The sequence below is a fragment of the Abrus precatorius genome, unplaced genomic scaffold (assembly GCF_003935025.1).
Source record: "Abrus precatorius isolate BTA unplaced genomic scaffold, Abrus_2018 Scaffold2, whole genome shotgun sequence".
Classification (NCBI taxonomy): Eukaryota; Viridiplantae; Streptophyta; class Magnoliopsida; order Fabales; family Fabaceae; genus Abrus; species Abrus precatorius.
The window spans coordinates 9,234,742-9,260,994 of NW_020874362.1; the positions used below are offsets into that span (position 1 = coordinate 9,234,742).

At 30.6% G+C, this 26,253-nt stretch overlaps 1 protein-coding gene and 1 non-coding gene across 2 annotated transcripts; one reads left to right on the forward strand and one right to left on the reverse strand.

The window, feature by feature from the left end:
- Positions 1–22,044: 22,044 nt before the first annotated feature.
- Positions 22,045–22,151, reverse strand: LOC113860386. The gene has a single exon (XR_003503838.1). It is a non-coding gene; the product is annotated as a small nucleolar RNA R71 (small nucleolar RNA).
- Positions 22,152–22,209: 58 nt separating this feature from the next.
- Positions 22,210–24,525, forward strand: LOC113859415. Its single transcript, XM_027492196.1, has 3 exons — positions 22,210–23,613; positions 23,731–23,934; positions 24,439–24,525. Exons 1-3 carry the CDS (start codon positions 22,210–22,212, stop codon positions 24,523–24,525), a joined length of 1,695 nt encoding a protein of 564 aa, XP_027347997.1.
- Positions 24,526–26,253: the final 1,728 nt, after the last annotated feature.

A 26,253-nucleotide genomic window follows, 5' to 3' on the forward strand; every position in this document is an offset into this window, starting at 1 on the left:
AAGATCTCGTGCTATGTAAGTGTGTTGCATTAGAGTAAAGATTGGAGAGATGTTTCACATGAAATTACTATTCAAAGTCAAGTTTAAAAACTTATTGTTTAAAATTTTAAAAAATTTTGAAATTTTTTTTTTAATAAGTTGACATTATTCTGTTTGAGAATAATTTTTTTCTTTATTAATTAATATTTAATATTTAAACTTTATATTTTATATTTGACAAAATTTTGGCAACATTTCCTGTTAATTTCTTATTACAAAACTTGAATGTGATATTATATATCTAGTAACATCTTTAGTTTCTTATTCAAAAATAGAAAAAAATTTCATAACGAGAAGAGAAAATAGATTTTTTTTCTATTTTATGACAAAGAATTGAATAAAATAACTAATCACCAATATTATGGATATATTTTAAAATTATTAATTACAACAAAATTTATTAAAGTATTATAAATTTAAAAATTGACATTTAAAATATTTACAAATCTTAGTTAACTTAAAATATAAATTTAATAAAATACTACAATTCTTCAAATTATTTTAAATCCTAACAGAGCAATCCTTCCTTACAGTCCTCATGAGAATATGATTCAAGATTAGGTAAATCTTCTCTAATTTCTTTCAATTTTATTTCCTAAAAATAATTAGTACGGGTGAATTCTCTGCTCCACTAAATCTTTTATTTGATATAATTATTGAATGATAAAAAATATTATATAACACCATATATAATATATTTTAGTTAATAATAACTCATGAATTATACTAACAAATTTTACAACAAGGTACACACTAAATCAATCACATTTATAATATTTATAACATTTATTTCTACGCCAGTCTGTATATCATAATACATAGATTATATCACATTTATCAATATGTCACAATACATGTATCCTAATCACACCCGTCAATGTATAACAACATATATATCATAACAATGCTAATCAGTATGTTACAACACATATGTTATAATCATACAATTATGATATTACATCATATCTATCACAATTCCACAGTCATTGCCCTTGGGATCCCTTGAGGTTTTCATAGTATAGATAGTTGCTGGTTAATCGCTGCACACGGATACAACGTGTGCCAACTTGGCTCTTTTTAGCAAAAGTGTGGTAAAGAGTTTAAGTCAATAAATAAGTGTGAGGCCTATGTTGTCTTTTCCCTTTATTTTATTAATTATGTGCAATCAAAGAAAAACATCTATCACCCTCATTTTTCCTAGATTTTCAAAATTGTCCTGTCTTCCACATTTCCAATGTATTTCTACGACTATCTATACATATTCTTAGCATTTTTCAAATATTCTCATCCATTTCAATATACTTTTCATAGATTAACATGTCATAATACGTGAGTTATAATAATATAAATCAATGCATTACAATACATGTATTATAAGTACACTCTTTGATGTATCACGATACTTGTATCATAATCACATTCGTCAATAAGTTATGATTCACATATTATAATCACACATCTAACAATTCTACAATCATATCATATTGTCTACTTTTATACATAATATTCTTTATTCATTCAAAAATAGTCAAATACTTTTCATCAATAATATAAATCTACTAATTTCAATATACATAAGCTATAAGACAAACATCCATATTTATTGTATCATATTAGTCTAATGCAGAAAAATCATTAATTATTTTCACATCATACAAGTCAATGAAATGTGTCGGAGGTCAGACATCTCCAGACTCAAACCAATCGTACAATTTAACATATACATAATTAAGTTACACATATATTGCTGGAGATCACACTTTCTTGGTCTTAATAAAATCATCTATCATAAAGTTCAACATCTCTTACTTGTCTTCTTACAACACACACACAAAGATATAGGGGCAAGATCTTTTTATACCAATGTAAGTCTAAAAACTCTTAGACTCAATCTGAGCCTTTCATTTAACTTATATCTAATGGTTTATAATTTATTACTTCCTTGACCGTTAGATGTAAGTTAAATGAAAGGTTCAAATTGAGTGTAAAAGTTTTTAGACTTACACCAAGTAAGAAGATTCTTCCCGATATATATATATATATATATATATATGAAAACTTCTTGAAAATTCATTCTTGTTCATAACTTTTGCTATAAAATTATATCTTAGTTGATTCTTAAACTAAACCATAGGTGTTTCTTACCAAAAATCTCTTTTAACGCTATAATTTTAAGAAAATCTTATAACTTTTCTATTTAGAATCAAGTAGTTTGAGTTTTCTAAGTTAAAATACATATATAAGACTTAGGATTCAGGATCAACTTCCTTACTTAGAAATAGATCTCTAAGACTACATTCTTCGCGAGATCTAGAGGAAATGGAAGGTTATAATTGGGAATAGTGAGAATCCTCACTACAACAAGAATCTTTTGGGTCAATTTTATCCATTTCTCGCTACAGTAAGAGCACTCTAAAGAGTCTAATTCTGGACGATCTGTCTCGCTACAATGAGATATCCTGCAGTTTAACCAATTAAACTCTCCTTATTTCAAACAATATGCACAAACAACTAACATAAATTGCAATAATAATAAAAAAAACAAAATAAGGGTGGTGTTACATACCTCAATCAAGCATGCTCCAAGTGACAATCAGAAATGTTTCAATAAATTTTTTGTCAAGTATAATATAATATTATAAGAAGCATTTGCTAACCAATTAATGAAAACTTTGTTCCCAAACTGTCCAAGTTAGACAATTAGAAATTCTTTAATCACTATTTTGAATTTCAAATGGAAAACTACGGTTTCATTCAAATTTAGTATTTTATTGAGAATTTAAAGTTTAACTTCAAAATAATTTACAAAATAGAAAAACAAGAGTATATGTACTTGCATTCTCAACAAAACAACAAAACATATGTATATATATATTATCTTACCTACTCACAACTAAATATATTTAAATACTATATTCCTAACAAATTTTCAATATATAGGTTGTCCACATTTTTGCATGCATTCACAACATTTCATAAAGCATAACAATATGCTTGATCATGTGTTTTATCAAACAACAAAACATATATTTCTGCCTAAGCTAAGACTATATGCATTTAATTCTATCTTGGCATACAATCATTCTTGCATATTTACATGTCTCTACCTAAGGCTATACAACAGGGCATCATCATGGACTCATCATTATCTAGTTGAATAAAGAGGCACACACTTCACAAATCTCATCAAAGTTCAATCTCTATTACATCCATAAAAATTATCCTTCATTCTTCCTAGTGCATAAAATCATAACATATTCAAGTTCAAAATTGAAGTACACACAACCTAGAAATCTAAGCACATCTTTAATATAGTTACACTATGTTCTATAAACTACATGTTCTCTATTGCAATTTGTTCTACAACTATGCATTGAATTTTTGTATTATTATATTACTTATATGAAGTTATATAAGATTAATATAAAAATATATTTAATAATAAAACAAACCAAAAAAATTATTTTGGTTCATATTTTTAATAGAAAATTTATTTACTATTTTATATCATTTAATTAGGCTAATACAATTTAATTATTACATAGTTGACATGAGATTGATTTTGCTTAAAAAATTATTTATATATAACACATTGAAAATATTTTTCACGCAAATATTTTTTCTAATAAAATTATTTTGATATTTAAATCATAAAATGAATGATAAATAATAAATATTTTATAAATTTTACAATCACCATAAACTTATTATTTATTGATAATATTTAAATTTTATTTTTATATTTTAATTTAAAATAATATTTTCCTATGCAACATGTGCATTACAAGCACAACTATAATCTATTGAGTCTAAATAATATTATTCTTACCATTTATTTACATTCAAAGAAGTTTTTGAAAAGATATAAAATATAAAAAATATTGTTAATTCTTATTTGTTGATTTTTTTTCGGATGAAAAAGTATAATTTTTTTATTATAAAATTTTATTGTGACCATTATCTTTTATTCAAATTCTTTCTTTTAAAATTTATACAAATTATAAATATTTAATTCATTAAAATGATTTTTCAAAAAATTATATTTTTGACAAAATACTTTTGTGTAGTACATGAATTAAAATACTGGTATTAATATAATATATATATATATATATATATATATATATATCTGTGTGTGTGTATTATTAATTATGTTATATTATTTTAATTAAATATGTAATTTTTCTTACAATTTCAATTTAAAAGTTCAAAAAAATATGTTATGTGTCAACTTCTCACTTTCTTTTAGTACTTGAACTTTTCTACCCTAACTCTACTTTCATTCTCAATGTCTACCTCATTCAAACCTATTGCAACAACTATGAATCGTTATTGATTAGAGCTAGTTGTTAATATCATCACAAGAGGTCACCAAGTGATCTCACACAAGATGCCACCCATTATGCATATCTATCTTGTCATCGCTCTATTGTTGTTGTTCAGTCAGATCTCACACAAGACAGAGTCATCGTTGATAAATAACTTGAGTGTTTAATTTTGCTTATGGTTTTTAAAAATTTTAGTTTAGAAAATTGTTGTATTAAGATACATTTATCACTTGTAGTATTTAAATTTTTGTTTTCTATCTATGCTTGTACCTTATTCGACAACTACGTATTGAATTTTTATATTATTATAATACTTATGTGAAGTTATCTAAGTATATTTTTCTTTATAAATATTTTTTTCTCAAACAAGCGCGGATAATGAATACAGGTATGGGTATGCGAGTACCCATAGAGTATGGGTACGAGAGTTAATGTTCATATCCACACGGGTATAAAGCTGAATACGGTATTTTTTTAAAACATGGGTATGGGGATGTGTTCTATAGTACCCTACCCATTGTCATTCCTAGAGAGGGCATTCACAAAAGAAAAACAATAGTACCAAATGTAAAGTGATATCAATAAAAATTGATTTTGGTGGGAGAGGGCGCAACATGAATTGAAGTTTTTTAAAGATAAATTTTTATTTAATAAATAATAAAAAATTAATTTTTTAAAGATAAATATCTACTAAACTTTTATTTGGTAAAAAAATAAAAATAATTAACTTTAAATTGATAAATATCAACTTAATAATCTACCCCTTCTTTTATTATATTTTTCTATCAGGTTTTACTGTATATCATTTTTGTTTTATAATTCATTTATGTTTTATAATTCATTTATGTTTTATGATCTTATTTTTGTTCTTAAAATTGTTATCATAGTATATTTATTATTACTATTATTTTTTGTCATATATTTATTTTTATTTTTTTGTTTTTATAATTTTCTAAATTATATGCACATAAATTTATATATAACTTGTATTTTATACATTTACATGCACTTATAATGTGCATAATATACACTTATTTCATCTCGCATGTTTTAGTTGATTGAGTGTTTGCAGTCATGATTTTTATGGAATACTATGAAATCTTGGTAAAAAAAAATGTTTGAGGTGGCCTTTTGACAATAAAGAAACATGATTGCAAAATTTTGGAAGTTTAAAAGGTTCAAGTGGAAAGAAATAGAAGATGTCCTAGAATAAAGTGTGATCACGTCTTATACCCCCATTTAAATAAAGGATGTTCAAATGTAAGATAGGTTCCCACTTTCTACCCGTATTTAACAAAGGGAAAGTATTTTCAGTTGTCATATTGTGACGAGAGTATGTGGGCAACTCAACCAAGTGATTCTTTGAATTGTAACTTTCCTTCTCCATTTTAAATTATATTGTTCCTTTTTTATTATGAAAAATTAAACTTTCATTTGGGTCCAATAATAATTTAAGTTTTTTTTAAAAAGAATTATGTGATCTATTTTTCTATATTTTCTAATATTTATGTATCTTCTAACCATATAAAATTTATTATAGATTTGGTCAATTTATATAAAAAAGGCTTATTGTTCAACCAGCAAGGTATATGCACTAATTGGAATGTTGGGTTTGTAATTATTTATTCTAATAATGTATTCATGGTAAAATAATACGATTTTAAGAGCTTGTTTAAGATTGTTTATTAGAAAGGAAAAATAAAAGAAAAAACTCATATTAGTTATCGAAATAATAAGGAAGGGTAAGTTGTGAGCTTGTTAATGTCATAACTGATATAAAGATACTATTAAAGAATATATTTTCACATCAATGATGAATTATAAGAATGAACTCCAGACTTATTTGTTGGGTTAAACATCTATCTCAATTTTATTTTATGAATTGTGTATCTTTGAGTTAATTCTATTTTCATTTCTTTTACTCATTTAAATTTCAATTTAAAATTCCCCCTTTCTCAATCATTTTATATATAAATGAATAAGGTTTATCATCTCTATGAATTTGACACTACTCATCACTGTATACAAACTATTTGTATTAAAAATAAATATATGATTAAATTGATTGATTTTGACACTTATCTCAACTCCCCTCCATGCATAACTAGGATTTTAACTTGTTCAACCCTGATTGAAAGGCGGCCAAAAAAAAACAACTTAAATTAAATAATATCAAATAATATATAAATTGTAATAAATTTTTTTATCAAATAAGGAAAATAAATATATATTTCTTATTTTTATTTATCAACAAACATATATCAATAACAACTCTATTACTTCCATCATTTATATTTTTTTAATGTAATAATGCTCCTCCTTATGGTAATTGGCATCATGATTTTCTCTTTCTCATATCTTTTTGTATTTATTCTACAACCACATGTACTTTTTTTACATTTCTCTCTATTTTCTCTTTCTTTCTTTCTCTTTTTACTAACATTAGAATCTTCTATTACTTTTTTTTTCTTCTGTTTACTAATGTTGTTTCATTTATTTAGATGTAAACTAATTAGTTAATACAACATATATATTCAACAAGACAAAAATTAAATTTAGTTTATGATAAAAAAAAATTTATAAAAAAAGAAAATTTAAATATCAAACATTTAAGATCAAGTTTAAACATTAAAATAAATTACACTTATAAAAAAGAAAATTTTAAATTTTAAATTCATAGTTCATTCCTTAAAGAATAATTATAAAAATCACGCTTTAAGTGATACTTAAAGAACGATCATCAAGTATCTTAGGTACATCTAATTTAGATAGCTGTGATCAGTAGAGTGATTTAAATTGCTTAAAAAAATATGTGAAAACGTTTTTTAATATTTTTTTATTGTAATAATTTGATAGTGCAGGATTTGAGGAGGATGACATAATATTAAAAGATCGTGTTCCACCTCCGAGGTAGGAATCATAATGAACCAAGAGGCATAGAAGAGGTAGATTAGGAGGAAACTATGCTTGTAGGTTCCAATTAGAGAAAATCATATATAATCCATTGTAGCTTGGGTATTTTTTATCCTCTTATCAATCCCAGCGATCATAATCTTTCCTTTTCCCTTATTACATGGGGTTAGTGTTCTTTTGATGACATGCTCTAACATGCAACATATAAATAAAATATAATATGGAATAATCTTCATTTTTCAAAATGAAATGAGTATTTAGGTTAATTAACTTAGTTTAAAGAAATAAACTTTTTTCTATAAAAGTAAACTATTTCCTAAAAGTAGGTGATTTTCAAACATATACAAAATTAATTAATCACCACCTTACCCAGACTCTAATGGGATGCTTTTTTCGTTGTCATCATGTGCTGCTTGTTCATTGTAAAGTGTGTAACTTCAAAAGCATAGGTTACCCCGAATTATAGGTTTTAGTGGTATGGAAGAAGCATTACGAGCCGCAGAGATAGTTTTTGTTATGTTTTCTTTTTGACTTTACTTTAATTTGTATCTCACAATAACATATTCGAGTCTCCATATATGTTTTTAAATATCTCAATTTTGGTCAAATTTAATGCATGAAGTATAACAGAAATTTGGGAACAAAACTGAGTCAGTGAAAGCTAGTTGAATTATTGTTTTTGTGCTGAATAATATTACATTGATTAGGAAATATTAAAGGAATAAATTTATATTATAAAATAATTAAAATAGTTTTTAAAATATGCTTGAATAGACAATAATGATAACCTCGGTGAGAACTTGATGAAGGAAGCAATTATTAGTGTGCGTGGTTTTAAAAGACACTGACGATTTGATTGTCGATGATACAATATCATATTCGCTAATAACTGTGAAAATTGATATAGTGAATATTGCCCAGCTGTGGTTTTATAGTTTGGCTCCTTTTGGATCATCATTTTTTGTAAAATTGATTGCATCTCATCACTTATATCAGACAATTTCAACCACTTTACCATTTAATCAAATGTGCGTTTCGAAAGTCTCGTCACTTTATGATAATAATATTTGTTACGATAATAATAGACTTTTATCTCAGTATATTGTATACAATACATAAATCATCTCTTGTCGTTAACTTTGATTAAAGATTAACTTCTGTAATATATTATTTAGGATTTTGTTAATCTTATCCCTTAAAACTAAATTTAAGTATTTACAAATAATTTTTTTTATAAAAAACAATACACAGTTATTATCTTATTTTATTTTTATCATTACTCAATTATTTAATATTATAATTTTTATAATTTTTTTATTGTTATTTTATAGTCCAATATTTATTATTATATAATTGATTGTATTTTAGTGCAATAAAAACTTATCTTGTATGTTAATAAATATTTTATAATTAAAAATAATTTTTGAACTTTATATTTATTTTAATCATTCAACTTATATTGTTTGTTAATATCTCTATCGTTCCTAAAATAATATTAAATTTTTTTACTATTAAAATAATCTTAAATACTTAAACTCAAAGAGTTGAGATATTACATTAGTTATGATTTTTAATCCTCCTCATCTTATATTTTAAATAAAATAAATTTTTTTGCAATAAATAAGATTATTGATTTGTTCTGAAAACATCATTTCAAATTCGTATTATTTATTAATAATGGAATACAAATTTTACATGATTAATTTTTTTTCTTTTAAAATAACTTCAAATGTTCACAAAATGTACATATTTATATCTATTTTATAAATTTTCTTTTGTCTTATGTTTGTCGTGACTTTTGTTTCCGACCTTAACTTGTGAGGGAACTGTATATTGTGAAATTTTCATTTGAGGAAACTGAAAACCATATGGCTAATATGATAGTTGTTGGAAATTAGATAGTCCCCACACCAAGAACCAAATAAACAATGAAACAAATCTTACGATAACACTACACTTCCTTGGGTATACATCGCTCCACACCAGTCTTAATTCGAATGCTCTGCATATTTAAAATGCTTAAAATTTTTAGACTTATCATCTTCATTTTTATATATTTTTAATTTATTATTAACTCAATAATATAATTTTTTATTAACAAATCTAATCAATTTTAGCTTAATTATGACTTACATTTTAAGTTTGAGTCTTAGTTACATGTGTAATTTTTTTTTATTGCTCTTAGGCTTGTATTTTATTTTTTTGAAAATGTTATAGGGATAACTGTGTTTTGGCCCTTTATTTTACATCTGACTTGGCCTTTGTTTTTCAAATTTTTTATTTATTTACTTTTTGCCATTTTTAGCTATAATTTTTTTTCTTAAATCAAATTCTAATATCATATTATATTTAAATATAGGCCTAAATCAATATTAGAAGAGATTATAAAATTTTGAATAATTTATTTGACTTAAACATTTTAAATAATTTACACTCGTAATTTTTATTTATGTATCCTTTAATTTATTTTATTGTTAATCTAATTAAGTAAAGGAAAAACTATTTATTACGTACGTAAGACTAAGAGTTTCGTTATGAATATCACTAAAATAACAACTCACCTAAATATCTTGACAGTAAAGGGGGATTTCCCACATTATATGGTTCTCAAGATTTGGGTTCAAAATTCAAATTCATGACTCGTGTGCTCTATCTGCACTAAATAGGTTAGGCCAAGATACGTGTATTCTGAGTGTTCATATATGCTATGGGTTAAAACAGATTTAACTAATTATTAGTTTTTTTTTTTTTCTTGTCAAAGTCAATGTTCATCTGAAATCTTGATAGAATCATTTGTTTAAGCTTAAATTTAACAAAGACCCAATAACATATAAGCTAGGAATAGTGTTAATTCAATAATATATAAAATTTAAATGATGTATGAGTAAATCAAAGTATTAGATACTTATACAAATATTGTTAATAAAATTGGTATAGAAGATGATGAATAAGAATTTGAAATACTAATTTTAAGGCGTGAAATCAATCAATTTTTTTTAGAGAGATATTTGTCTCCACACAAAATTACTATGGGTTGATGATGATATTCTCCTAGGATACAATGAAACTTTTAAATTTCTTGTTTAACAATAACAAATTTTTTTTTTCTTAAACTTAAAGAGTCGAGATATTACATTATTTATAATTTTAACTTTTCAATCATAATCCTCATCTTATATTTTAAATAAATTTTTTTACAATAAATAAGATTATTGATTTGTTCTGAAATTATCATTACAAATTCGTATTATTTACTAGTAATGGAATGCAAATTTTGCATGATTAAATTTTTTTGTTTTAAAATAATTTCAAATGTTCACGAAATGCACACATTTATATCTATTTTTAAAATTTTCTTTTGTCTTATGTTTGTCATGACTTTTGTTTCCGACCTTGACTTGTGAGGGAAATTGTATATTGTGCAATTTTTATTTGAGAAAATTAAAATTTAAGAATACTCAAATTCATGTTACACACACTAAAAAAATATATATTTTGTTATGTGTTTAATAATGGAGATTATTTATAGTTTATGATTCAAAGGCAAGTGAAGAATTACATCTTTTCATTTAAGAGTCATGTCTTTAATACTAAGAGATACCGTTGAAAGTCATATCCTTTCACTTGAAACTCTTGTCTCTAAAATCAAGAGATACCTTACAACATTGTACATGAACCAATATACTTGTTCATGGTTAATAACTATTTCATCTTTCTTAATTATTTAAATCATTTATATCATATGATAAATTTCTAAGTCATTCTGCTTCTTTACCAGCGGCTGATAAAGCTATAAACTCAACCTCCATAGTAAAATGTGAAATACATGTTTGTTTCTTTGAGGCCTAACTTATTGCTCCACCACCTAAGGTGAAAATCTATCTTGAAGTAGACTTATTATCACTTAGATTTATAATTCAACTAGCGTCAAAATAACCTTCCAATATAGTAAGATAATTACTGTAGGATAATTCCAAATTTATAGTTTTCTTAAGATAACCAAGAATTCTTGTTATAGCTTTCCAATGTTGATTACATGATTTTTTTTGCATATCTTGATAGTTTGCATACAACAAAAGCTATATCTAGTCTTGTGCAATGCATTGCATATATTAAACTTCCTATGACACTTGCATATTCTAATTGTGCTACAGGTCTCCCTATGTTTTCTTTTAATTTAAAATTAGGATCATAGGGTGAATTAGATTCCTTAATTTTAAGATGCTCAAACTTTTCTAATATCTTTGTGATGTAATGAGATTGACTTAAAACAAAGACGATATCATGTTTAAGCACCTTGATGCCTAGTATTGTATCTAATTCATTCAAACCCTTCATCTTGAATTTAGAAGTTAGATGCTTCTTTGTTTGAAGAATCCTTTATATATTTGTTCTAAATATTAGCATATCATCGACATATAGACAAATTATTACTTTATAATCCTTAGTAATTTTGGAGTATATACATCTATCTACACTATTATGTGAGAAGTCATTTGATAACTGATAAATCCATATTTTACCATGTTTTTAGCATAGTTTTTAGTTAATAATTAGAAAATAGTTCTAAAATAAACTTGAAAAGATCACAAAAATAATATAATTAGTATAAATTGTTTGTTTTGTTGAAATATTAAAAATTGTTTAAATTTTTGTAGGAGTTCATGCGAAAAGATGGAAAGTTGTTGAAAGTGCTTAAAGGAAGGATTAGAAGCTGAAATTGAAGAAGAATAGTCAAAGAATAGTCAAAGAATCAAGCTTGAAGAAATCTTAAGAGCTGGCGTTACAACTCCAAGTGATTGGCGTTTGAACATGGAAAGAACAAAATACAGCACTGGATCTGCGTGGCTACTCTAAGTGATGCGCGTTAATACTCTAGCAACTGAACCTGGATAACTGCCATTGCGTTGAAACGCACATAACCTGGTGCTTTGGTGCGCAACAGAGCGTAGAAACGCATAGCAGATGGGGTAACAACGTAGAGCTAAGCACATAGAAGAAGCATTAATTGGAGTGTTGTGCCTTGAAACGCACATCACTTGAAGCCTTGGCGCGCAAGAGTGCGTTGCAACTCATAGCGCAGGGCGTGGCAACGCGGAGCTGAGCATCCAAGTAAAGTCTAGAATATAACTTTGCGCGTGGAAACGCAGAGTAGTTGCAGCATTGGTGCTGAGCGCGTGGAAACGCAAATCACATGCAGCCAAGGCGCGCATCCGCACGCCTTTACTCCAGCCACTGCGCGTTTTGGCGCAGATTTTTGCAACTTTATAACTTCTTCTTTTTGCCAATTTTGGACGTTTGAAACTTTTGTATCACTTTTAGAAGATTCCAGAACACCTGGGAACAACTAACTATCAGAATTTCAAGGGTCAAGTCGAAGAATGAGGGGAGCTCTATAAATAGGAATTAGGAACTTAGAAATAGGGTCTTTTTGTCATTTTTTAGTTTTTGTATTCATTTTGTAACCATTCTAATGTCCAAGGGAAGTCAGAGGGAGAAGAGAGAAGCGACTTTTGTTCTTCCTTGCTAGAGGAATCTGGAGGGAGGCAAAGTTATTGAGATAACTCTCTACTTGTCATCTTCTTTTCTTCTTGCTTCTCTCTATTTCATTGTAATGTGTTTCTAACTCTTTTGTTAGAGATTTATGGATCTAGAATTGATATATTGATTTCGTGTTGACTCTAAACTTTGAGTATTTGATTTGATTGAGGGATTAATTCTGTGTTTACTTGATCTTTGAATGGAAATTCAATTGATTAATCAAAAGAGTAACCTTCACTAATGGAAATTGAGTTTGTTGCTTGGATCTGAATTAATTACCAAAACTCTTGACTTTCTTAGGAATAAGTGGTCTTAGTTTTGTAATCTTTTGGTTCTAATTCGTAATGCAATATTGAACTGAATTTGGCCTAAGGAAATAGGGAGATTTGGTTGAATATTAGGACCAATGAGTTAAGGAATCAATCTTTAGTTATTGTAAAGAAAAACCGATTATCAATCAATCAAATGCTTGAATGCTCAAAGGCAGAACTGAATTGATATTGATATTCTAGTGAAATAAATTCCTAACTTTCCTCTATTCGTGATTATTCTAATAGTACAAGTTAACATTCGATTTTTAACAATTTCTCATTTCCTTAATTTTGAATTTGACTTTCTTGCATATTGAAATTTGTTCAATGAATTGTTTGGTGCAAATGGTTATTATCTTGTGAATTGGTGATTAAAAATAAGATCCTAGAGGACGATACTTGGGACTCAATCTGATTTCTAAATTTTATAACTTGCTACAACTACCTAGTACACTTGCTAGTAGTGAAATTACACCATTTAAGTGTTGCGATAAAAAGCGTGTAACAATAACACTATAGAATCAAACTTCTCATGCCATTGTTTAGGCGCCTATTTTAACCTATATAAAGACTTGACAAGTTTACAAACTTTCTTTTCATTTCCAGGTAGCACATAGCCTTCTAGTTGTTCCATATAAATTTTTTCATTAAGATCTCTATTTTTTATGCACATGAAACTTATAAATAGATGTTAATGCTATAAGAGTCCTAATAGAAGTCATTCTTGCCACAGATGCGTAGGTATCAAAATAGTCTAGACCTTCCTTTTGTCTAAACTCTTTTTGCTACTAACCTTGCTTTAAAGGTTGGTAGTGAACCATTTGTATCATAATTTCTTCTAAATACCCACTTACATCCTATAGGCTTTGATCCTTGAGGTAAATCAAGTAAGATCTACGTATTATTAGATAATATTGAGTTTATTTCATCATCTGTTACTTCTTTCCAAAAGCAGAATCTCTAGAGGCCATTGCCTTTTTAAATAGTTGAGGATCACCTTCTACATTTAGAACAACAGAGATTTTGTTTATCATAGAATCTCTAGTTCCTTCAATCAAAAAGGTTATAGCCTGAGAAGAAATAAAGTTTAGACCTAAGTCTTTCTCTATTCTCACTCTTTGGCTCTTTCTTGGTTCAAATAATTCATTGTTACTTGGTCTTTTATTGCCTTGATTTATGACTGCTTCTTGGGAATCTTCTGTATTCTTTTAGAGATATTCCAAACTGGGATTTGAATCACCAATGAATTTATTTTCAATAAATTCTACCTCCTTTAATTCAACAACTATATTGGACACTGAAAATAAAATTCTATATGCCTTAGAATTTTGAACATATCCTATAAAGATGCCTTTTACAACTCTTGACCCCAATTTAGTTCTCTTTTGATCAGGAACACGATAAAAGGCTAAACACCTGTTCATTTTTAAATAATTTAAGTTTGGTTTTCTTCCTTTCCATATTTCATATGGAGAAACCTTTCTATTTCTTGACGATATCCTATTATGAATATGACATGCCGTTAATAGTGCCTCACCCCATAGATTATGAGGTACCTTAGCATTTAAGAGCATTGAATTAACCATGTCCACTAAGGTACGATTCTTTCTCTTCACTAATCCCATGTAATTCACAAAAATTATCAAATTCATTAGAGAAGTATTCTCCACCTCTATCACTACGAAGAACCTTTATCTGCTTATCATGCATATTTTCTACTTCCATTTTATATTTCTTAAACATTTCAAATGCTTCATCTTTATTTCTTATCAAATACACATAAGTAAATCTAGAACAATCATCAATAAAGGTTTTAAAATGCTTTTTTCCTCCTCTAGTAATATTTCTGTTAGATTATTTTAATAATCTTATTATAGTGGCCTATGTAACTTATAACATGACTCTAATTAATGATTTAATGTGATGGTGGTTAAATATAAAATATAGAGTCATTGAGGGTATAATTGTAAATACAATTATAAGAAAACCCTCTCATCTCCCTTCATATAAATTAAAGAGCGGTTACCAAATGAGGGTTACGACATTTCTTATTTTTCACTTTCACAGTTTCTGAGTGAGCTCATGGTAAACACATAAAGGAACTTTCTCTCAACCATCCGAGAGGAGCTGAAAAAGGAAGGAAGAGTTGGAGAAAATATCAAGGAATTAACGACATCAAAGAAAGAGGTAACATCAAGGATTAATGGATTCAGGTTAGTGCTCTCTAAACCCTTAATTATATGAGAACCATATATTGTATTGTGAGAGCAACGTAATTCAAGATCTCAAAGGGAAAAGGTAATTTCATAATAGTCATTGCATAATAGAAATTACATAATGGATTAAAGAAAATTCTAACAGTTGGTATCAGAGCTAGGTTGTGAATTTTGTTGATTCTTCATAAGAGATTGGTTCTCCATTAAAGTTTTCTCCAAATTACATGAACCCTAGGTATTTTATATGATAGGTTGACATTATTTTGATGTTGAATAATTGCTTTGGATTCAATAATTGAAAACCCTAAGGTTTTGGAAGCTAGAAACATTGGATTTTGAATCTATAATATGAGCAGGGCCATGTTCTCCATTAAAGTTTTCCCTAAATTACATGAACCCTAGGTATTTTATATGATGGGTTGACATTATTTTGATGTTGAATAATTGCTTTGGATTCAATAATTGAAAACCCTAAGGTTTTGGAAGCTAGAAGCATTGGATTTTGAATCTATAATATGAGCAGGGCCATGCATCAGGGAGCAGGGCCACGCATCAGGAACAAGCACGACCTTGCATAATGGAAGCACGACCTTGCACATTGTAAGCACGACCATGCATCAATTATAAGCACAACCATGCATCAGGAAACAGGGGCATGCATAAAAAACGAGCATGGCCTTGCTTCATCAAAGCACGACCATGCATTAAGTAAAAGCATGGCTGTGCATAGGAATTTTAAGTAGAATAAGAAATATAATTCATAAAATATATAGATAATTTTATAATTACATCAAAGTGAATTTTACTCACCAAAGTGATTAAATTCTAAGGTAATTAATTCTAAATTACGTTATCATTATGAGAACTTCACAATTTAGTGCTTAATTTTAAGGGTAGCTTGTTAGTCACCAAAGTGGCCTGGATTTAAAGGTTTTTTAAGCATTTAATTGTATGTTGTAAATTGTTCAAAATTGTTTGACGCTATATGGAAACATAAAGAGTGGACAATTTAGCTTATTAATTATAATGCTAGGAGATTGCCTAAAGGTGGATCATTACATATGATTAATGACATTAAGGAGACATGTAAGCACTTCATAATATGTTTGTATATCCAAAGATGACCTGCATATTGGTTTGAGTGACTGGTTGTCAATTAAAGTTGTTTATTAGCATCATTATAGATAAATTGTATATTTAGGCATTACCCAAAGGTAAACTTAGATGCATAATTGATGACAGTTGACTGTCCGAATCCATTAAGTTTATTCAAAGCATAAATGTTTAAGCATGTGTTAAAGATTCAGTCTCTATGAATGCGTATGGCATGAGCAATGACATAGTCAAGTTCAATGGGCTTAATTATGATGATTGGGCTAAACAAGTTCAATTCCAACTAGGTGTTATGGACTTAGACCTAGCAATCATTATGGAACAAGAGCCTGCAGCCATCACAGAGACCAATATTGAAGAGGAAAGAACTCTTCGTAAGGCTTGGGAAAGGTTGAATAGGCTACGCTTGAGCTTGTTGAAGATGACTATGGCTGAAAATGTGAAGCCATCAATGCCAAAGAATGAAAATGCTACGGAATTTATGGCAAAGGTAAAAGAATAATTGAACATTACTGACAAGTCCATTACAGGCACCCTGTTGACTGAGCTGACTACTAAGAAGTTTGATTGGTCATAGCTCATTCATGACCATGTGACTGACATGATAAATCAAGCGGCAAAGTTGAAATCAATGGGCATGGAGGTAAATGAATTCTTTCTAGTATAGTTCATTTTGAACTCACTCTCTCTTGAGTTTGGTTAGTTCCAGGTGAATTACAACACCATTAAGGATAAATGGAACATACAGGAAATTAAGGCCATGCTGGTTCAGGAGGAAGGAAGGCTGAAGAAAGTGAAAGAACACTCCGTCCATCTCGCATTTCATGAAAGGGCTAGTAGTAGCAAGGCTAAGTCAGATAAGAAGGACAATAAGGATAAGGCCTTATTAAAGGTTCGTGAAGGCCGAATCCAGAAGGGCCAGAGGTGCTTCTTCTACAAGAAGACTGGTCACTTCAAGAAAGATTGTTCGAAGAGAAAGGTTTGGTTCGAAAGGAAAGATATATATTATGTTTCAGTATGCTTTGAATCAAATCTTATTGAGGTACCTAAAAATGCCTGGTGGTTAGATTCTGGTGCAACTACTCATATGTTACATGTAATGCAGGGATTTCTTTCGATCCAGCCCATAAGCGGAACTGAAAAGTTCTTGTACATGGGAAACAGAATGAAGGTACGGATAGAAGGAATAGGGACTTACAGATTCATCTTGCGTACTGGTTGCTACATAGATCTAGAAAATTGTCTTTATGTTCCTGAATGTGCTAGAAATTTAGTTTCTGTTGCAAAGTTGGACGAATTTGGTTTTAATTTTAAGATTGGAAACGGTATATTTTCTTTGTATAAACACTCATACTATTTTGGATCTGGTACATTAATTGATGGTTTATATCATTTCAATCTTAATGTTAAATTTGCTGAATCTCTGTTTCATGTTGAGAATGCTATTAGTAGTAATTTGAATATTCGTAAAGAATGCTCTGCTTTCTCGTGGCATCAAAGCTTAGGTCACATATCCAAATAAAGGATGATGAGGTTAATAAAAAGTGAAATTTTACCTCAATTGGATTTTGTTGACTGGGATGTATGTGTTGATTGTATTAAAGGGAAACAAACTAAACACCCATCAAAGAATCTAGCCACAAGAAGCAGTCAACTCTTAGAGTTGATACACACTGATATTTGTGGTCCGTTTGACATCCCATCTTGGGGTGGTGAAAGATATTTCATTACCTTCATTGATGACTACTCACGTTATTGTTATCTGTATGTGTTGCATGAAAAATCTCAATCAGTGGATATCTTACAGGTGTTCATTGATAAGGTGGAAAGGCAACTGGATAGAAAGGTAAAGGTTGTGAGGTTAGATATAGGTGGTGAATACTTTGGAAAATCTGATGAAAGTGGACAATGTCCAGGTCCATTTGCGAAACTTCTGGAAAGTCAAGGCATATGTGCACTTGTATACTATGCCTGGTACACCACAACAAAATGGTGTGGCTGAAAGGAAGAATCATACTATCATGGAAATGGTTAGGAGTATGTTGAGTTACAGTTCTGTACTTATGTCTTTGTGGATGTACGCATTAAAGACCACTGTGTATTTGCTTAATAGAGTTCCTAATAAGGTAGTTCCAAAGACTCTTTATGAACTGTGGACAGGAAAGAAACCCAGTTTAAGACATCTTCATGTCTGGGGTTGTCCAATAGAAGTAAGAGTGTATAATCCACATGAAAAGAAGCTTGATGCTAGAACCATAAGTGATTATTTCATCGACTATCCTGAACAATCAAAGGGGTACAAATTCTATTGTCCTAACCATAGTATAAGAATAGTTGAGTCTGGAAATGCAAGGTTCATTGAAAATGGTCAGTTTAGTGGGGGTGGTGAAACACGAAAGGTGGAAATTAAAGAGACACGTGCAGAAACTCCTGAAGTTGGTGTCTCTTCTCCAATTGTTGTTCCTCTTGTTGTATCACGGTCACACAACATAAGGAGACAACAAGTTAATGTTTCAAACCCACAAGAACAACATATAGAGGATGAACCAGCTGAAAATGCACAAGTCACAAGTGAGCAAGAGGAAGGTGAACCACAAGAGATAGCATTAAGGAGGTTTGTGAGGCAGAAAAGACTGGCTATTTTGAATGACTATGTGTTTTACTCACTTGAGCATAAATGTGACTTAAGTATTGATGAGGATTCAGTCTCATTTAAGCAAGTCATGGAATGTTACAATTTTGAAAAGTGGTTGAATGCCATGAAAGAAGAGTTAAAATCAATGAGTGACAACAAGGTATGAGATCTAGTCAAGTTTCCTGAAGGTTCAAAATGAGTCAGTTGCAAGTGGGTCTTTAAGACCAAACGTGACTCAAAAGGCAACGTTGAGAGATACAAGGCTAGACTTGTTATGACTTTGGTGGCTCATTATGACTTAGAGCTCCACCAAATGGATGTAAAGATCACCTTTCTAAATGGTGACTTGGAAGGGAAGTTTATATGGATCAGTCAGATGGCTTCTTGACCGCAGGTAAAGAAAGTATGGTGTGTAAGTTAAAGAAATCAATATATGGGTTGAAACAGGCTTCTAGACAATGGTATCTTAAGTTCAATGATACCATCACGTCATATGATTTTGTAGAGAACACTGTTGACCGGTGCATCTATATGAAGGTCAGTGGAAGTAAGTTCATCATTTTAGTCCTGTATGTTGATGACATTCTTCTTTCTACTAATGATGTTGGGCTGTTGCATAATGTAAAGGAATTTCTCTCTAAGAAATTTGAGATGAAAGATATGGGTGAGGCTTCCTATGTGATTGGAATAGAAATATTCCGTAAAAGATCTCAAGGATTACTAGGATTGTCTCAAAAAGGTTACATCAACAAAGTATTAGAGAGATTCAAAATGGAAAAGTGCTCATCAGGGATAGCTCCAATTCAAAAGGGAGACAAGTTTAGTGAAATGCAATGTCCCAAGAATGAGTTGGAGCAGAAAACAATGGAATCTATTCCCTATGCATCAATGGTCAGGAGTTTCATGTATGCTCATACATGCACTCGGCCTGATATCAGTTTTGCTGTTGGAATGTTAGGCCGATATCAAAGTAATCTCGGAATGGACCTGATAAATGCTTTCTATACTTGATCCTACATTGTAATTCATGAATGATAATTGAGAGTTTTAAGCTATTCATTGAGAAAATTTACTATTATTAATTTCATTTTATTCATATTTCAGGAAAAAGGATCAAGAAGTGAAAGCCTTAAAGATGTTGAGAATTGAAGAAAAAAAGAAACCAGAGATATACACGGGCAAGTACATGCCCGTGTATATGAGCGTGTATCTCACTGGTCACGTCAATTGAAGTGTATCATCAAGACCAGAGATGTACACGGCCAGATACATGGCTGTGTACATGAGCGTGTACTTTTATGGAAAGCTTTGAAAGGCATCTATTAGAAAACAGAGATGTACACGGCCAAGTACATGGCCGTGTACTTGGGCGTGTACTTTTACGCGCGTCAGAAATTTAACTTTTGCGAGAAAATTAACCCTAGGATAATTTCTATAAAAGGAGAACTGAACTCAAACCTAAGGGAGGCGGTTTTTGGAGACGAAAGACTCAGAAACGGCAAGAGGATGGGATTAAGCATTTTATTTCATCTCTTTTGTAATTTTAATTTCAAGATGTTTAGGTTCTAACTTTCTTTTGAATATCTAGACGTAATGAATCCTAATTGACTAAATTTTCTGGAATTCTTCTAATGCTATTTCATGTTCTTTTCTCTTGGGTTTAATTGAGTAGTATCAATTTTCTCTATCTTGTTTTCTTGTTTGAATTTGAGTAAAATTCCTGCATGAAATTAACATTGCTCAATTAAAAAGACTTAAATGTATTTCTAGAGATAGAAAGACGTGAGTTTTCTGTATTAGGATTAACCCTAATTATGGAATTCATAATGAACTTAATGCAACCTAGGGGTATTAATTAAGAAAGAGATTCCGATTAATCAACTGAGGGTTAGGAATCATTATCCTTGAGAAAGGTATTGATTTAATTTGGAATTTCCTGCAGCGATAAGGGTTTGGAACTAAGTAGTTGAAGAAGAATTTCAGTTATTTGGACACTTAGGGGGATTTACAGTCTAGATACTTGCCTTTTTTACATTGAATACCTTTAGTCATAATTTTTTATAATTTATTTTCACTAGAATATCTGTTCCTTTTAATTTATTATTCTTTTACTTTTAGCAATTTCATCAACAAGGTTTATTTCTCATATTTATTAACAATTACGCAATTAAGGAAAAGTTTCTTAATAACAGTCCCTGTGGATACGACACTTGGTACTTTAATTTTAATAATATTACTTCGACAACGGGTACACTTGCCCAGTGATCAGATTTTTACACACCAGGTTTTTGGCGCCGTTGCCGGGAACTGTTTAATTAGGATTCCCTTTATTACGTATTTACTAATTTTATTTATTTTTTTAGTCTTGAATTAACTTATCTATTTTTACTTTCATTCTTTTTAGGAGCTGATTTTTCTGGTGTATGATCAGAACCCGTTCTACTGCACTGTCTGAAGAACTATTTGAATTTGACCCAGAGATCGAAAGAACTTTGCAAAAAATTCAGAAAGAGAGGCGAATGCTAGTACAGAGGGAAAACGCACAAACACACATGGAAGGAATGGCAAACAACGAAGATCAACCAATGACCATGTCCGATTATGCTCGTCCATCATTAACGGGGACAGAGTCTAGCATTGTTCGTCCGGATGTGCAAGGAAATTTTGAAATAAAGCCCAATATTATTCAGATGGTCCAGCAGTTTGTTCAATTTGATGGGTTGCAAGATGAAGACCCAAATGCTCACATCGCTAATTTTCTGGAGATCTGTGATACTTTCAAGATTAATGGAGCTACTGATGATGCAATCCGCTTGAGGTTATTCCCATTTTCTCTCAGGAGCAGAGCAAAGCAATGGTTGAACTCTCTCCCGCGAGGATCTATCACTTCATGGGAGACTATGGCAGAAAAATTCTTGGCAAAATATTTTCCTCCCGCTAAAACTGCCAAGATGAGGAATGATATCTCTTCCTTCTACTAGTTAGAGACAGAGACGTTATACGATACGTGGGAGAGGTTCAAGGAATTGTTGCGGAAATGCCCACATCATGGGATTCCGGACTGGCTTCAAGTGCAGACCTTCTACAATGGATTAAACCCAGCCACAAGACAAATGATAGATGCTGCAGCTGGGGGCACTTTGAATAGCAAGACACCAAGGGCTGCACAAGAACTGTTTGAAGAAATGGCAATGAACAGCTATCAGTGGAGCTCCACTCGATCCAAACCTGCAAAATCGGCGGGGATCTATAGGCTTGATGCAGTAACATCCTTGGCAATGCAAGTGGAAGCCTTAGGGAAGAAGATTGATGGTCTATCTGTTAACCATCAAGTTGCTCCGGTAATGAGATGTGATATTTGCGGAGGAGGCCACCCTAATCATGAGTGTCGAGCTACTCAGGAAGAATATGCCAATGTGATAGGAAACATACCACCTTACCAAAATTATAATGGCATGAATAATCCGGGCTGGAGGAACTATGCAAACCAACCATGGAACAACAACCAACAGCCAATGCAGAACAACACACTCCTAGGATTTCAACAAGCTTCACATCCACCACCACCCCCAGCTGAAAAGAAGTCAAACCTTGAGGAGTTGATGACCAAATCCATTCAAACTTCAGAATCTCGGTTCCAATCTACCGAGACAGCACTAAGAAATCAACAAGCCTCTATCCATAATCTAGAAATTCAGTTGGGTCAAATTTCTAGACTTCTCTCAGAAAGACCCCAAGGAAGCTTGCCTAGCAATACTGAGACTAACCCTAGGGAGCAGGTCAATGCAGTAACATTAAGGAGTGGCAGAACATTACAAGAGAAGGGGAAGCAAGAAACAGAAAAAGATGCAGTTGAAGAGAAGGATAAATGTCAAGAGGAGACAGTGGAAAAGCCCCCTGTAGTGAAAGAATTCATACCCCCACTTCCCTACCCAGCAAGATTGAAGAAAGACAAGGATGATGAACAATTTGGTAAATTTCTGTCCTTATTTCGTCAACTTCATATTAATTTACCGTTTGTTGATGCCTTGGCACAGATGCCCAAGTACGCCAAATTTCTGAAGGATCTACTGTCCAACAAGAAGAAATTGGAGGAGTTGGCCACAGTAACTCTGAATGAAGAATGCTCAGCAATTCTGCAAAACAAGATGCCCGAAAAATTAAAGGATCCAAGGAGTTTTACTCTTCCTTGTCTCATTGGTAGATTGATAGTTGATAGGGCTTTAGCTGATTTAGGTGCTAGCATTAATTTGATGCCATATTCTGTTTTTAAGAAATTAGGTTTAGGGGAACCTAGGCCAACTAGGATGAGTATTCAATTAGCTGATAGGTCAATTAAATATCCTAGGGGTATCATTGAGGATGTGCTTGTAAAAGTAGACAAATTTATTTTTTCTGTTGATTTTGTGATTCTTGATATGGACGAGGACACTAATGTTCCCTTGATCTTAGGTCGTCCATTTTTAGCTACTGCAGGGGCTATAATTGATGTGAGGGATGGAAAGTTAATTTTGAGGGTTGGAGATGAAAAAGTCACTTTCAAAATTCCTGATGTGATAAAAAAGTCTTTGAAACAAGATGATTCTTACTACTTTATTGATGTAATTAATGATTATGTTTCTGATTGTGCACAGGAATTCTTGATTTCAAACCCATTGGAAAGAAGCTTAGTTCATGATAGAGGAAAAGATGATATGAGCTTGGTAACTCAAGAACAGTGGTGTCATTTAGAAGCCACTAAGCCATTATGGAGAAAAAGAGACTTCAAAGTTTTGGAGTGGAAATCAGAGAAGCAACGCAACCCATCCATTAATGAACCGCCAAATGAAAAATTGAAGGTCTACCATCATAAAAAATTCAAGGGAGGTAAACTATTTCAAAAAGGTGATGTAGTACTGTTGTACAACTCTCGCCTCAAATTATTCCCAGGTAAACTTAAATCCCATTGTCTGGACCGTTTACTGTGCATAAGGTATTTCCTTGTGGTATAATTGAATTAACTCATCCAGAAACAGGAAATTTTAATGTGAATGAACATAGGCTCAAACTCTACCAGGGGGTCAACTGCAAACTTTTGCAAATGAGGAGTTTAAACTCCTCCATGTTGAATTTTGAATGTTGAATTACATTGAATAGTTTAGGTTAGGTAGGTTTAGTTTATTTTAATTTAGTTATTTATTTGCTCATTTATTTATATTTTGAATAAGTGTCCTCGCCCCAGCATGAACCCTATCTCCTTCTGACCACTTTCTTAGTATAGATGATGAAGACTCAGATGATGAGTAGTTTAGCCTGCAATTAGGAGTCTTAGTTGTTGAATTTTTTACTTATGTTATGTTTAGGATTTAAATTGCTTTTGTCTGTTTATTGCTTCTGTTTCTTTATCGCATTATTTTGATCGTTCTACTCCTCTTGTCATTATGAACTGAGTTAAATCTTCTTATAAATCAATTTTAATCAGGTTTCCTTTCCAAGTCAATCTCATATTAGTTTTGCTTCCCAAGATTCTTTGCTTATTTACTTACTCTTCAGGGAAGTTTTAGTTGCACTCTAACTCTTCTATTTGATTGAGGACAATGCAAATCTTACACTGTGGGGTAGATAATTATAGATGTTTGAACTGAATTGTTGTTTTATTCTTGAGCAATACTGAGTCAATTTTATTTTTGCATAGAAGATGATATTCCTGAAAATAAAAATAAAAAAATAATAATAAAGATTCATATGCAGTTATTCTAGATATTGGATTTGTGTTTTTGATTGTTTCTCGATTGAAGTATCGGTAGATTTTTCTGATTTGAGGACCTTGAATCTATGCCCTTGAATCTATGCAATTTTTTTTTTTAAGAATCGTTAATATCTGAAAAATTGGGGCTCTGCTCAGAAATAAAAGAGCATGCCATAGAAGCATAACTAGTTGAATGTGGATTGCAGGCAATGTCCGGATACCACATCCTAGAACCCCGAAATTGTTTGAGGTACCAATGTGGAAAGCAAGGGGTGGAATTTTCCATTAATACCTTGTGCTAATTGGGATGGAGCATAAAATGCACCCTATTAGCCGATCATGGCTCAAAGTAAAGAAAATTAAATAACACCTTGTGGAAGAATTCAAAGTTTTGAATTAAAATTTTAAGAGCTAATGGTAGAGAGGTCCTTATTTCAATTCTGTCTGAAGTTACAGAGGTCGAGAGCAAAAGAAAGCACAATTTGATGTTTAAGAATTACTTTCCCTCTAAAAATAAAATAAAATAAAAATAATAACAATAAAAAAAATTCAGGAATTTGATTCTTTGTTGTCAAGGGTAAAATTGATCCATTTCTTTGCTTGGGGACAAGCAATCGTTCAAGTTCGGGGGAATTTGATAAATGCTTTCTATACTTGATCGTACATTGTAATTCATGAATGATAATTGAGAGTTTTAAGCTATTCATTGAGAAAATTTACTATTATTAATTTCATTTTATTCATATTTCAGGAAAAAGGATCAAGAAGTGAAAGCCTTAAAGATGTTGAGAATTGAAGAAAAAAAGAAACCAGAGATATACACGGGCAAGTACATGCCCGTGTATATGAGCGTGTATCTCACTGGTCACGTCAATTGAAGTGTATCATCAAGACCAGAGATGTACACGGCCAGATACATGGCTGTGTACATGAGCGTGTACTTTTATGGAAAGCTTTGAAAGGCATCTATTAGAAAATAGAGATGTACACGGCCAAGTACATGGCCGTGTACTTGGGAGTGTACTTTTACGCGCGTCAGAAATTTAACTTTTGCGAGAAAATTAACCCTAGGATAATTTCTATAAAAGGAGAACTGAACTCAAACCTAAGGGAGGCGGTTTTTGGAGACGAAAGACTCAGAAACGGCAAGAGGATGGGATTAAGCATTTTATTTCATCTCTTTTGTAATTTTAATTTCAAGATGTTTAGGTTCTAACTTTCTTTTGAGTATCTAGACGTAATGAATCCTAATTGACTAAATTTTCTGGAATTCTTCTAATGTTATTTCATGTTCTTTTCTCTTGGGTTTAATTGAGTAGTATCAATTTTCTCTATCTTGTTTTCTTGTTTGAATTTGAGTAAAATTCCTGCATGAAATTAACATTGCTCAATTAAAAAGACTTGAATGTATTTCTAGAGATAGAAAGAC